The sequence below is a fragment of the Herpailurus yagouaroundi genome, unplaced genomic scaffold (assembly GCF_014898765.1).
Source record: "Herpailurus yagouaroundi ecotype Mexico unplaced genomic scaffold, PumYag 207, whole genome shotgun sequence".
NCBI lineage: Eukaryota > Metazoa > Chordata > Mammalia > Carnivora > Felidae > Herpailurus > Herpailurus yagouaroundi.
In genome coordinates this window covers 3,604,066-3,618,769 of record NW_024412438.1, presented here as the reverse complement: position 1 = coordinate 3,618,769, position 14,704 = coordinate 3,604,066, and the positions used below count along the sequence as shown (strand labels likewise).

Sequence of the window (14,704 nt, the reverse complement as noted above, 5' to 3'; positions counted from 1 at the left end):
CAGTACCCAGAGGAGAAGGAGGCTGTGAAGACTGGTGCTCAGGCCGGAGCTGGGCGCATCATGCTGACCCCAGGCCAGACTCTGTCCCTGTTCACCCCTCTTCCCCAGAGACTGACCCGGTGCGGGGTGGGGGACTGCAGGGGGTCCTTGCAAGGCTGGACAGCATGGAGGGTCTCAAAGGGAGGGTTGGGAGCCTCAGAAGCACTAGCCAGGCCTGGGGGGGCCCAAGCTCAGTCTCTTAAATAAGCCACATTTGTGATACAAATGGAAATGCCTCTTCCTGGCTGCATCCTGGGCCTGAGTCAGCCCTCAGAGACCCTGTCCTGGCAAGAGACCCTGGGGCTCTTTGGTGCGCAGGTGCAGGGAGCCTGGCATTCTTCCGACGGGCCCCCACCATGCTGAGGACCCTGGACGTGGCCCTTCTCCTCCCCGACGTCAGTTTCCTCTGTAAAATGGAGAGCTGGACTAGAGCAGGTGGCCTTAATGTGTCCCTTCTTCCAAGAAACAGGGTACAGGTGCCTAGCCAGCATTCTGCATGCAATTCCAGCAGATGCCAGCCTCCTCTGTAGGAGTCCTGGCCTAGGGGGCTAAAAATGCTGTGGTCAGTGTTTAAACGAAAGCGGTGGGGGAGGCTGTAGACATATGTGCTTAGAGGCATATGGACTGTCTCCGGGAGGACCCGGGGACCAGTGGTTGCTTCTTGGGACAGGAGGTGGGTGGCCGGGGACGAGGGTGGGAAGGAGACATACTTTCCCTTTTGTGCTGTTGAAAGTGTGCCATGCACACGATCTTAAGCCTTTTTATTTAGAAAAATTCCAGGTTTGGGGGCGCCTGCCTGGCTCAGTCGGTTAAGCATTCAACTCTTGATTCTGGCTCAGATCACGATCTTACGGTTTGTGAATTCGGGCCCCACGTAGGACTCCGCTCACAGCACGGAGCCAGCTTGGGATTCTCTCTCTCCCTCTCTCTCTGTCCCTCCCTCCCAAAAAAATAAATAAATAAGCTTAAAAAAAATCCAGGTTTCAAACTACAATTTGGGGAGCTGCTGGGAGCATCTGCCCAGCATTCTGAGCTGGGACTGACCAGAGCCTTGATGGCATTGCCAGGAGCCCTGGGACGGCTGACAGAAGTGGAAGTAGCTGAGGAGGTCTTCCCTCCCCCCCCCCCACACCCACAGCGGGGAGTTCTGTCTTAGTGAGGCTCCCCTCCCCCTTCTGCTGCAACAGGGGCTCCCCCAGCAAGGGTCTCTCCGAGGGAGCCCTCCCCTCCCAACCCTGCCCAGGTACATCACCACCACCCGGACTGGTTCAACATTCAGGAGTCTTTATTAGAACTGAGACGGGACCGCCATCTCAGAGGACTCTCAGCTCAGACGCCACAGGAACTGGGATGGACCGGGGTGGACAGCGGTGGCCGCGGGAGCAAGGGTGGGACGAAGTCCTCTCCCGGGTGGCTCCGGGTGTAACGGGCAGCCCAGGATGGAGCTGGGGTCTTGCCACTTCGATCAATCCAGGAGGGCTTCTCAGAGGGAACCCATGCCAGCTGGGTGCAATAAGTCCTTCTTTTCGGTCTGAAAAGAAAAAATGGCAAGAGTGAAAAAGGTTCTCTTTGGATGGAGACCTTAGCAGGAAGCAGAGGACACAATTCCAGGGAGAGTGTCCAGCGGCCCTCGGAGCTCCCCTCCACCAGAAAGGCAGGGGGCTGGGGAGGGCTGAGGCTGGGCGTGTCTTTCAGGAGCTCTGCCCAAGGCCATGACAGGGCGAGGGACTCAGGTCCCCAGCAGGGGAGAGGTAAAGGCCCAAGGGACTCGGCACCAGGTGGGGAGCATGCTTCCGTTGGCCAAGGACAAACCTGGGAAGGTTTGGGTGATTTCTGCAGCAACCGTGGTCTCTTCTCCAGTCCCGTCTTCACCCCCAAAGAGGGCCATAGCATCCTGCGGCTTCCCACCTGCCCACGGGCTCCGCCCCTCAGTCACTCAGAGTGTGTTAGGAGGTGTTCTGCTGGAGCCACAGGGGAGGGACGCAGCCTCTGCGGGGGACCCACCGGGCCCCATCTGAAGCCCAACTTACCAGCCCCGTGACGCGGGGTGACCCACACATCCTTCGTGGGGCCCTGACTGCAGCTTTGCCAAGTGGGGGACAGAAGCCCAGGCCTGGCAGCAGGTTGACAGAGAAGACGGCTTGCTCGCGTGAGCAAGCGGGTGTGGAATCGAGGTCACCCCTTCCTTCCTGGGGTGGGGGAGACCGAGGAGCCTCGACACCTAGGAATGAACAGGACGAGCAGGGGCCACGCAGAAATCTGCGTCAGGGGCACAACCGTGGCCACGGCCTCCCTCCCCTGCCCCGGCCGGGGTCAGGAGCCAGCGGCCTCGGGAGTCCCTGAGGTTCACCCCATCTGACTTCTCCAAGGGCTTTAAAATCTGAAAAGAGAATCTCCGGAAGAGGAGGGGGGGGGGGTCCGAGCCCCTGCGCTGCCCAGCTCCGCTCAGACCAGAAGGCCCAGCCTTACGTCCCTGCCTGCCCTACCTCCATTCTCGCTCCCACCCCTGCCCCTAAACATGGTCTTTACAGGCCCCCGACCTTGACTGGGGCGGTACCGTGGAGGGGTGTGGATGGGGTCTGCCTCACCCATTGTACTGGTAGCTCCCCAAAGGGAAAGACTTGTCTCCCTTGAACTTGGGCTCCTCGAGGCCTCCGACTTCCCCTGGCGCTCGTCCTGCCCCGGGCTGGCTCCCAGAGGCCCTGAGGTGAGCCGGCCACTCCTAAGCACCCCCGCTGAGTCTGCCAGCCTCTCCCTCCACTGCTCACTGTCCCATTCCTTGCCCCAGATCCTCAGGCCGCCCGGGAGCCCCACGAGCCCCACGAGCCCCAGGCTGGCTAGATTTGGGGGACAACAGAAGAGAAGGTGCGTGTCGGGGCCTGGGGAGGGGTGGTGGGTGAAGCTCAGAGCAGGCCCTCCCCCGCAGGTGGGGAGGAGGAGTCCAGACGGAGCAGGGTCTGTCGGCTCCGCCCTCCCAGCCCAGACACCGACAGCCAGCATCTCCTAGCAACAGTACAGTAGCAGGGGGCTGGGAAGGGGGGCTGGGAAGGGGGGCTGGGAAACAATGATATCATAAATTATCCCCAGCCCCTCCCTGCCAGCCCACCCTGCCTCAGTTGAGAATGGCCTCCTTTCTCTCCCCACCTGCCCCTCATTGGAGATTCCCTCAGCAAAGCTGGCCCCTGCTCAGTGCCCCTTAGAGATAGATGCCCCTCTAGGTCAAGGTGACCATTCTCTGCCTTGTGCTGGAGCTCCAGAGGGAGGGAACTCTCACCATCTCAGGATCTCTCAGGGACCCTGTTGGAACCTCCCCAGTGGCAGGAGCGGGGAGCCCGCCTTCCTAAGGGACTCCCCCCCCCGCTGAGGGCCTGAGAGACTAGCCCTTTCCGATGGCCTCTGGTTCCGGCTTTTCTCTTTGGGTGGGGATGGGGGCAAGGAAGGGAAATTTCAAAGCGTTTTGTGACACTGACTCCCCTTCTCCCAACAAGATTTTATTCACTCATTGATTATTATTATCATTGTTTTATTGTTAAGTAGCCTCCACACCCAATGTGGGGCTTGAACTCATGACGCTGAGATCAAGAGTCGCATGCTCTACTGACTGGGCCAGCCAGGTGCCCCTCTGAACAAAAGATTGCAGACTTGTGTCCCCAAGTCTTTAAGGCGCACTCGGACCTCACCAAGGTACCCATGTGTGTTTCCCTAGGCCATCAGTTGGAGTCCACGAAGCCCAATAAAGTGACTAAAGCAGGTGGCAGTCCGTTCCTTACCTCTCAAATTAGCCAGGTCAAGCCCAGGGTCAGAGAACTGGTACTTCAGCAGAACAGGTCTCAGTTAGACACTGGCAAGGACCTTGCAAGACAGAATAAGGAAGATCGTGGTGTTTCCTGGTTGGAGAGAGGAAAGGTCTGTCATAGAAACAAGAAACTGGGAGCCTTTTAAATCGATCACATGGATGCTTTCTCTGCCGTGTTAAATAACACGTAGGGAGCACTTCGCACAGAGCCTGACGTGTCGTTGGCCCCCATCGTGGCCATTCTTATTGGATGGCGATCAGGAGGAAGGGATACATCGCTGGAGACCTACGTCCCATCCTCCAGGAACCCCATGGGAAAATCCAGATAGGAGATAGTGCCCCGAGTACAAGATGGCAGCCAGTTGCTATGGCAACAGAAGCAGAAGGAGTCCGGTTGGCGGTGGGGGCAGCGCTGGAAAGCCAGCTGGTGCCAGATGGACAAACCCGGCAGAAGGTAGCCCTGGCCGGGTGAGGCTCATGCCCCTGTGCCCAGGGCTCTCCCTCCATATGCCAGCCTCAGCCTGGTCCTTCCCTGCAGGCCTACAGGCTCCACTGCTATCAGTGGGGGATGATGCCCAAACCATCCTTCCTCCCAGCTCTTGCTTGTACAACAAGGAATGACCGCTTCGAGACAAAAGCCCCTGTTGCTCAAAGTCTCCCTGGCCCATAGGCTGAGGGACCTCAGTACGTCTGAATTCAGCTCACTCCTGACAATGCTGAGGAGCATAAGATCATCGGGGACTTGAGAGAGTCCTGGGCTGGGCGGCAGGGCTTGGAGGGACCACGTTGGGCTCATTCGCTGGAGCGTCACGATGTCCGGCTAGCGCTCCCTCTGGAGAAGGACGAGATGCGGGCTGCGGGAAGCAAGCAGGGTTAGGACACTGTGGGGGACCCTCACCCCACCCTCGCTCTTCCCAGGGCTGCTGGACGGTGTCTACACCGGCCCTAAGGGGAAGCTCTTCCTGAGGAGGATGGCCACCAAGACACCTGCCTGCTTGAGCCCACGAGAGCTCTGGGCAGCAGCGCCCGGAGCCCAGCCCCGCCCTCAGACAGGCCTTCATCACGGACTGCGAGTCCCTCCCGGTCCCCTCCTCCCCAGCGATCCGTGCCCTCATTTCCAAGCCGCAGAAGCCCTTCCAGACTGTCCCCACCTCAGTGGCCCCTCTAACTCTGTGTCCCTCTAGAATTAGCACTGTCCACCTGCACATGGCCTCACCCTCATTCACACCGACCCAGCTGATCCCTCGGAGTAACCGTGGAAGGAAGTTAGGGTCCAAAGACAGTAAGTGACTTGCCTAAGGTCACCTAGCTAGCAAGGGAGGGAAGCCAGGGTCTCCTGACCGGCCTGTCTGATTCAGAGTCGACAACCAAAACCTCCTTCTGTTGTCCGTCCTGTGGATGGAGCCCTGCTATCCAACCTGTGAGCAGCCTGCAGCCCGACGAGGTGCCCGCTGCCATTCTGCTGCTCCGGGGGCCCAAAGCCACACACTTATTACAAGGAACAGTGTGCGCAACAAGGCGTTGGGGGTGGGGCAGGGGTCTATCCACACGCTGGTTGACAGCAGGCGGCACTCAGGTCAGGCAACGAGAGACACCTTCCCGGGGGAGGACAAGACTGGGTGTGGAGTCTAAGGCAGCCTCGCGCCTCTTTTTGGGCCCTGGCTTCTTTCTACCTTCCCAACACAGCCCTCCCCGAGCGAGCGAGGGAGCCCCATGCAGGAGCTGGGGAGCCCCGTGAAAGGGCAGGAAGGGAGGCTAGAGGGGCCGGGGTGGAGGGAGTTACAGCAAGGAAGGAGGCGGGCAGCAGGACCCTGCTGCTGGGGGCCCGCGGGGCCTGACAGGACCGTGGAGAGGAGCCTGTCCTGGGAAGGTTCGGACAGGGCCTCACTGGCCTCACTGTGAGGCTCTGGCTAGGTGTCAGCTTCTCCATTTCCTTCCCAGATCTGGTTAAAGCCTGAGGCTACCCCTCAGCCCTCCCCTCCTCCAATCCCCTTCCACCCACCCCTTGGCCCCGGGAGCTAAGCCCCCTCACCTGACAAGGCCACTTCCGTGGCCACTCACAGAGAAGCCTTTGTGCAAAGGCTGGGCCTGGGGGAGGGGCGGGGGCCGGCCCCCCCACTTCCCTCTCCCCCTCCCCCCGGTGGCCACAGCAGCTCCTCAGATGCCTCTCCAGCCTTCCGCCACCTTCTCCAGGAAGGATCTCCCCGCCTGATAGCCCGCACCCCTTCCCGCACCCCGTCTCCCAGGGACTTTCCAGGGCCGAGCCCCCTCTCTGCTCTTCAGTCCCCAGCGGCCCATCTCCTGTGCTGCCCCCGGGGCACCCGTGCTTCTCCCAGGAAGCCCCCACTGGCCTACCCCCTGTGTAAGCGGGGGCACGCATGTGGACGGTGGGGTGAGTCTGGGGGAGGGGCAGAGACTCTTCCTGGGGGGCTCCCAGGCCTCTGCTCCCTCATTTGCAGAACTAAGCAGGAGCCAATGAAACGTCCGGCTGGGCACTGGGCTAAGCAGGCAGCTGGATGCCGTGTCCTTGTCCCTCCTGGGAGGGGCTGTGTGCTGCTCGCCGTCCAACCCCCCCCCCCCCCATACACGGCATCTCTGAGGCTGTCAGCTAAGCACCCTGCAAGTCCAGCCCCCCTGCTGGGGCACATGAGGCTCCCTCGGTAACCCACTTCAGCCTCCGTGCCCCATCTCCTCCCAGCCCAGAGTCCCTGTGACGACAGCTCCGTCCCCAGCCCAGCCTGCTCTTTCCTCCCTCCCCTCACATCAGCTGGCCCCTCACCACCGCCCGCTCCCTCACACCTTGGACTTGACGACCTCCTGCTCACCTGTCACCACTTGCCCCTCGGCCCCTCCAGGAGGTCCTCCCTGCCTGCCCCGGCCCCATGCTCCCCGGAGCCTGGCTCAGGTCTTCAGGACAACGGTCCTCCCGGTGTCCCGTGGTGCCTGTCCGCCCTCCCTGCCAGACTGCTGGTTCCGCAGAGCGGGCCCCGAACCCCACCTCCGCCTTCACCCAGCGGCACTCGGCACACGCCTGTTGACGGAATGAGCCACGGAGGCAGGGGCCAAGCGAAAGGAAGGCGTGGGTGCGAGAGGCGCTGCCTGGGAGGAAGGGATGGTGCTCACGTGGGTGATGTGGAGGGGGAGGGACCCGAGGGCCTAGCAGTTTGGTGACACCGCAGGTGGAGGGGGGAGGCGGGAGCACATGCTGAGCCAGCGAGCACCGGGACCCTGGACCGCGTCTGGGGAGTGGCCACCTTGCGGTTTGGGAGGGAGGCTGGCTTCTTCGCCACCAGGGAAGCCAAAAGCACAGGAGTGCTCCCAGCCCTCGAGCACTGGTCGAGGCCTGGGTGGAACCCAAGCAGGGGCACCTCTCCAGCCTCTGCCCCAGGAGCTAAGGGCAGGAGCACACACAGAGCAGTGAGGGGACAGATCTGGAGTTCAGAGAGGCCAGAACCTATGAAGCGGGCAGGTTTCTAGAAGTCTAGAGCCCACGATGGCTGACGCGATAAACGTAGCAGGACCGTGGAGCCCTGGGGAGCACTCACAAATGAAGACCTGGAAGACTGAATGACCAGAACCCAGGACGCATGAGCGAGGATGTAACAGGAGGAGGCAGGACCGGGGCCAGCGGGGGCTGCGCTGCAGAGGTCTCCTGGCCTGAGGTGGGGGTGGGCGGCGGGCCCTTGGCGGGGCCGTGGGTGGTCTCCAGGGTGTAGCTTCACAAGGGCCGAGACGAGGGAAGCCAGACCGCCAGGCTGAGCAGGGAAAACCTGGAGCTCCACCTCGAGGACACGACAGCCCTTCAAGGCCCCAGAGAGACCGTCAAACTGGCAGGCGGTCCTGCCTGCCCACACCTTACCCTCCCCCCAGTTCTCACCCCCCCCCCCCAGTCTTTGTGCATCACCCAGTCCATAAGATCCTCCGTCAAGTCCTCTGACCACCGGGTGCTCATGGGGTCTGTGAGTGAACGGGAGGCCGCCCCACCAGCCCTGCTCCTGTGCCAGCCTCACTCTCCTCTGGGGCTGCCATGCCTCATCCCTCCCGTCCGCTCTCCCCAGTTCTACTAGCAAGGAGCCTCAGCCATGTTCCCGGCCAGCCAGCAAGTCCTTCCTGGGTTCCCGGGGCCTCAGCCCCCGCCACGTCCGTCCACCTGTCAGAGCCCGCCATCTTAGGGGTGCCAGCTGCCTCACATGGCGACCTCACTCGCCCTCCGCTTCCGTTCCCACAGCATTGCCTCCTACCCCTGCCTCTCTCTCTCTCTCTGAAGCCCGAGCCCAACAAGGTGGGGGGCCAGGCTGGGGAGCCAAGGCCGGAGGAAGCAAGACAAAAAAGGACAGAAAAGCCGGCCCCTTGGCATCTCTCTTTGGCATCTGAGTCCAGCTCAGGGAGGGACGGCAGAAGGGAAGAAAGAAAGTAGTGTGAGTTTTTATTTCTGTCCTCTTCCTGCCACCTCCCCCCCCACACACACTTTGATGAAAACAAAATCTCTCCCCTTTTCTCTCTTCTCCAACCCCCTCCCCTTTTTTTCTGGCTCCTACCATGAGCCTCCTGGAATGCAAATGAGTTGTATTATGCAAATGTATGCAAATCAGGCTTAACGAGCGGAAGGAGGGGGCAGAATGCCTAATGAGTAATGGCGGAGGGTGGCAGGAATGACCCCCCTCCTCTTCTCCCGTTCCCACAGCCTGGAGGCTGGCTGGGGGTAGCAGGGTGTCCCTCGCTTCTGGGAGAGAGCCGAAGGTCAAGGCCCCATCACCTTAGAAGGCTGAGGATGGCCTCGGCTGTAGGTGAGGGACAGGAGAGCTTGAGGGTGGAGAGGGTTAAGTACAGGGGACTCCGGCTCCCTCGCACAACCTTCCCAGAGTCTCTGGATGCACCAGCCTCCCTGCCTGTGCGGCTCCAGTGCTGAAAGGAGGCTGATGCTCATGCATGCCAAGGCTTGTGATTCAGAAAGGAGGATTCCCAAGGGAAGATTCCCAACCAGACCCAGGTTCTTCCTGGGGGTGGGGGTGAAAGCTGTCTCTCTTTGTGCTTTGGAAGGTGGGGGCTGGGGCGGTTGCCATGGCAACATAGCATGGAACACCCACCTCCCCAACATCCAGCCCCAGAGGACCTAAGAGTTGGGGGGGGGGCGTAATAGACTGACACCCCCTGATGCCCCCACCACCTGGCACTGCCAGCCGGAGATGGCGGCATCACATCCTAGCGAGAATAGCCCCTTTGTTTCTGGGCTCCCGGTGTCGGAGGAGCAGGCCTGGGCACACAGAAGGGCCTTTCCCAGGCCCCGTTCCAGTTTGCGTGGCTCTTGCTGGCCTCTGGAGACTCCTTGTGGCCATCCGCTGGCCTCTGTGCCCTGGCAGATGGCTGCCCCTTTCCCCGTGGGCTTGCCAGCCACTGCTAGGTATGCCTTCCCCTGTGCTTCTCTCTGAGGCCTCCCCTGCAAACCTCTGACAGAGAGAGCAGTTGGGCCCACCTCTTCCCTGCCTGTGTGGACACCTCACACGCCCAGACACGTGCTCTGTCCCTTTCCGTGCAAGGACAACCTGTGACCCTCCCGACCAGCATTAGGCCTGCGCACGCACGCGAGTCAGGCAGGGAGGTTCCTACAGGACACATCAGACACAGTGGGCAGGGCCGGGCTGGACTTGAGGAGGCTGCCTCTTGGCATTTCCACCACCCAGCTGAGTGACCTTGGGCATGACTCTTCCACTCTCTTGGGATCTGTAAAATGAGGGATATAGGGCGGAGGCTCATCCTGGCTCTGGCTGACCTTACATGAGTTTAGGGTACACACTTCCCGCATCCACCTCTCATCCTTCCCACCGCTGCAACAGCACCCCACCCCCGCACCGTTCAGTTCCCACTCCCCGAAGAGGACAGACCCAATTTCCTGGAGATGGAATGCCAATTGCCCCCAGCTTTTCCCTCTTCCTGAGACCCCGCAGCTGCCTGCAAACAGTCCCCACAGATTATAAAATCTAGAGAGGAGAGAAGACCCCCTCGTGAGCCTCCCAAAGGGGGCCTGCAGGCCGGCTACTCACCGCCCGGGAGCTGTCCGTGGTGCTGGACGCGGCTCTGGCCCAGGAATGGAGGAAAGCGGGCGGGAGGGTGGCGAGCACCCACCCGCCCCAGGTGAGAAGCTAAAAGGAAGAGAAGAAGCGGAAACATTGGGAAACAGTAAGCAAGGGCGCAGACACCCCCGAGGAAAGTCTCTCCTCTGGGAAGATGTCCAAATTGCCAGTGCTACTTGGGGGGAGGAGGAGCCCAAGGGTCCCTGCAACTCTGAACCTCACACCCCTTCATCCCTAACGACTTAAGGGTCATAGGTTAACTCAGTCTCCATCTGGATCCTATTTGGAAATCCACAGGGAGTTACAGTCATCATCGTTCCTGCTCTTGGGGAAGAGCTCGGGTTGAGGCAGTTGACAGGGTACCGACCTCTAAATTCCATCCTAAATTCTAAGGTTCCTACAAGGAGTTTAGAAATAAGGTTGGGAAAGACGCATAGTTGACGATACACAATCTGCTCAGTTGTATTATAACCATCAAGAGCTCGAGAGGAAAGGCAGGGAAATAGGAAAGGGCATGTGTGTGCCTGTGTATGTGTGCACAGGTGTGTGTGTGGGGGGGGGGTGTGGGTGTGTCCCAGGGCAGAGAGGTAAGCCTACATCAGTGGTTCTTAACCCTAGCTGCACATTAGAAACACGGAGAGAACTTTTAAATGATACCAATGTCTAGGCCTCAGTCCCAGATACTCTGATTTCATTGGCCTGGGGCTGGACCCCAACATCAGTTTTTTTTCCTAATGCTCCCCAGGTTAGTGCATAACCAAGTTGAGAATCACTGGCCTGGAAGAAAGCACATAAGAAAAAGTACAGGGGTTAAGCCTGATGAGCTGGAGGGGGAGGGAAAGCCAGGGCCCCTGAAGAGGAAGGGAATAAGCAGGAAGGAAAGCATCTCCTGGGACCTCCTGGTGGCCCCAGGCCTGATCTGGATTGGAGACCGACTCAGGCATCGAGCTTGCCTCTTTGGTGCTGTGGAAGCTCAAACCGTCCCAATGAGATGAGGCAGGGAGACGAACTGTGTCCCCATCCCAGGCCCTTGTGCAGAGACAGGGCATGGGTGCAATGATCCTGGGGGCATGCTGCTCCCCTTCACCCAGAAGGTCCCCAGGGAGGCAGTTGTAGAAGGTAAACAGCAACAATGGTCTCTTTCAGTGTCCAGATTCCAACCCTTCAGTCCAATTAGCAGACACAGCAAACAGCAATTCAGCTGCCTTCAGCCGCTGTCATAACAAACTCAGAGCAGCCTTAATGGGGGGATTAGGGCAGGAGGAGGGGGGTGTCACTCGGAGCCTTGGGAGAGCCTGGGTGGCAATGAAGGGCTCCCCTGTTTCTCCCAGCTCTCTCCCACCTGAATATGCAGCTACTCACCTTTACCTTCTATAACCCTGCTTCTCATTTTCCTCAAAGCTCCAAGAATGGTTTTCATACTTTTGTCTACTCTTTCCCTCCAATGATTTTTAAAACATTAACCTAAATTCGTTTATCCTGCAGGGAAGTTGGCACACCTGCCCCTGGATGAGCCAGCGCCATAACCCCCCATGATCTCTGAGGTCTTGATAGCAAAGGAAGGCAGGCGGAAAGGTCAATCTGTCTCCAGAGCATTAGGGTGGGAAGGTGGGGAATAAATAGATATCAGAATATTCCAATTCCCAAACCTTGGGAATTGTAGACTTCAAGAAGGACTTCCAGACCCAGAAGAACGCAGAGGGGCCTAGGCTTCTCTGGTGGGTTACGAGCCTTGGGAATTGACTTGGGGGTTGGGGTAGGGGTGGGGGCTGGGAGGCAAGAGGAGAGAAAACACCTCTTCTTAAAGTTGCTCAGTCTGTATGCTGGTAGGCAGGTCTCTATTTGGTTGGTTAATTCTACCCACTACCTAACCGGTCCTTAAATTTAACACCTGTGTTTTTTGTCATTCTGGAAACTTAATGGAATACACTTGGAGTTACCATTTACCCGTGCCACATTCTCTATCTCCATAACTCAGTTTACCAGTTGTAAGCTCTCTACCAGTAGGTGGTAAGATCCGTAAAGAACAGAAAACACAATGGCCCTTCTGCCCTTGCGGACTCTAGCCTCTTAACAGGCTTCTCGAAGGCTGTTCCTTCTCCCCACGCTTCAGACACTGCCTACCCAGGTCCCGAGGAGTCCCTCCTCAACTCCGAAGCTGGAAAAGGAGGAACTTCCTCAAGTTTAAATGTTGTGAGATCCTCAGTCAAGAACATACTGAAAAGCTACCCTGTTTGCATTCTGAGATCAACCATATGCTTTCAAATCCTTGTTCCAAACCGTGGCCTTTAACCCTTCTGTACCCTGAGAATTACTCTCTGCGCATGGATACCATAACATATTACAAGATCTTTTACATACAATTCCTTGTCTGCTCCATGCAACAATCCTGAGCGCACATCTTCTTCTCCCCCTTATGTGAACATCCCACTGAAGCTCAGAGATATCGTAGCTGGTGAATGACACGCAGAAGCACAGACGCCCATTCGGTCACACAGCCTGTTTCCATTTCTGTCTCTCCCCAGGCTTGCTGATGGTGATGCTGCTTACGACTGGAGAGACCTTGCAATGCCTTGAATTGGGGAAAAACTGACCCAGGTGAGGGTGTGAGTGATGATGTAAAACTTGAGTCAGATACTGAGGAGAAAATTGCCTTTGAACTCTGGGACTCAGAATTCAATAGGAGGGCGCTGGAATGAGGGCAGGGGACCGAAACGGGTAAAGAAACCAGCCTAGAACTTGGTTCCCAGTAGGAATGGGTGGATGTTGCAAGATCTGAAGAATAGAACTAAAAACTCGTGGACACAGACAGAAGTGTGTTGATAGCCAGAAAGAAATTTTCTAACCGGTAACCGGTGAGGCCCTTGTGAACCCCTTTCAAGCGAGGCCCCTGCACCCCCACTCCACCAGTGCTCCTAGCGGGTTCAGCTGCCATAAAGGTTGGGGGAGGCAGGCAGCAGGACTCCGTGGTGTCACGGCGATGTCTGCATTTCGAGGAGCCTCCCGGATCCCAGAGTGTCTGTTCCTCCGGTGGACTTAAACCTAGGTGCAGCCAGGCATCCGTGATCTGACAGCCCAGCCTCCTGCCCACGGGGGTCACACACCCCCAGCCTCACAGAAGTTACTGAGTTTGTCACCCTCATGAGCAGACACAGCCCCCGGCACAGCCACCCACCCCTCTCCCGCAGCCCTGCCCACACACCCACGCGCACCACCACATGTACGGTAAGGCAGGCAGCACGCACTCACCCCCACGTCCCTCCCGGCCTCCGTCCCCTCTCCCCGGAGATCCTTGTTCCGCAGGGTGTAAGCCCTCCACCCGCCAGCTTCCTCAGGCCTCCCGTCCTCCTTTGGAGACCCTGTGGTCAGACGTGCTAATGAGGCCCCACGATAACAATATAAACCCACTGTGGTTGGAACAGAAGTTGGAAGTCTTGTGCGCATGAGTCTCAGCCGATCCAAATACGAATTTCCAACCAGCTGCAAGAAGAGTTTAAAAAAAAAAAAAGCACCTGTCTTTCTCGTGCTTCACCTTCGTCCTCTTCCTCCTTCCCCTCCTCCCCCGGTCACAACCAGGCCCGAGGCCCTCTCCTTTCTCCTCTCTCCCGGGCCTTCCCTTTCCCTGCTGCGCTAATCCCCTCTTCTGATACATCCCCACCTTACCTTCCAGTCCTTCCCCTGGGGTTTGAAACTACGGAGCGACATTAGCAACGCACGGGGGTCTATGGTTCCTCATCTGTAAAATGGGGTTAGTGACAGCTACCTTACGGCATCTGAGAATCCAAGAGAGGCTCGTAGACGGAGGCTGTTACCGGGAGGTGTGGTGTGGTGTCAGGGACTCCCGGTCCCTGCCTGAACCCACTCTCTTCTCCCTAATCCTGTCTCCGCTGCCCCCCTCCGAAAACACCAAATTCCAAACAGCTGAAAAAGGGAGAGGCGAGAGGCGGTTCCTCTCTCCTTCCTCCAGGTCTCTGAAGGGAGGAAACGTGTGCCCCAGGCTCTCTGAAGCCTGACTGTTTCCGTTCGGAGTCCCCAATATTTCTCCCACATAATATGTAATTGAATCATAATCTCCTAGCTGTAAAATCATTTCCTGGAGGAAGCTGTAAATTTACACCGGGAACTGGACAGTCCAAGGTCATTGTGTCCAGTTGTCCCGCGTTCTGGAAGGCCAGGTGGTGGGGGGGGGGCGGTGGAACGGGGAGATAAAAGCAACAAGGCCACTCTAGTTTTGTTTCGTTCACTTTTGTTCTACCAAGTCACTCTGGACCACTCTCCTCTCAGCTGCACCCAAACACTTTTGCTTAAAATATTTAGGTCAGGCCAGATAAATGGATTCTTTTAGGAAAGGCCCTGATTAATCTCTCTAATTCTTTGCTTTCTCTGGGCAGCATAAATACTAAGCTACAAATTCCTTTGTGTTCGAGCTCCTCCAGGCTATGTGCTCTTGGAGACGATTTCTAAGAGCCAGGATGGCGTGGGAAGGTGGGGTGTCCTGAAAGACCCCAACTCAAGCCATTTGGTCAGTGAAGACAATGGTGGCACGAGAAGTTTTCAAGACACCAGACTCAGGTCCTGGGTGGGAAGGAGTAACGAATACGGAAGCGAGGAGGCTGAGACACAGCGAGCACGCCACCGGCCCAGAACCCAGGCTGTACCTCCCGTTCAACCTTCCCCTGGTCTCCACCTCGCCATTCTCCATTCTCCGCTCCCAGCCCAGCTGGGTAGACCTATGTGGCTTCAAGGAACCGATTTAAGCAAAGACCCTGCTCTTTCCTTTTCTCCTTGAGAGGGGGGG

General features: G+C 58.1%; 1 protein-coding gene across 18 annotated transcripts in view; it reads right to left on the bottom strand.

Annotated features, from left to right (window-relative positions):
* Positions 1-1,303: 1,303 nt before the first annotated feature.
* Positions 1,304-14,704, bottom strand: part of LOC121015594 (uncharacterized) — a 23,180-nt gene continuing 9,779 nt past the window's right edge. For 5 of the 18 annotated variants that reach the window (XR_005783884.1, XR_005783883.1, XR_005783886.1 and 2 more), the window contains 7 exons: positions 9,877-9,975; positions 9,418-9,556; positions 5,052-7,590; positions 4,541-4,689; positions 3,810-3,926; positions 2,070-2,260; positions 1,304-1,570 (listed from right to left, as the gene is read on the bottom strand). Coding sequence is in view for 3 of the 18 variants with exons in the window: in XM_040452633.1 (XP_040308567.1) it covers positions 7,274-7,590; positions 9,418-9,556; positions 9,877-9,975 (555 nt within the window). In the remaining 15 variants the exon portion in view is untranslated. The other 13 variants (XR_005783889.1, XR_005783885.1, XR_005783892.1 and 10 more) reach the window with 12 other exon arrangements.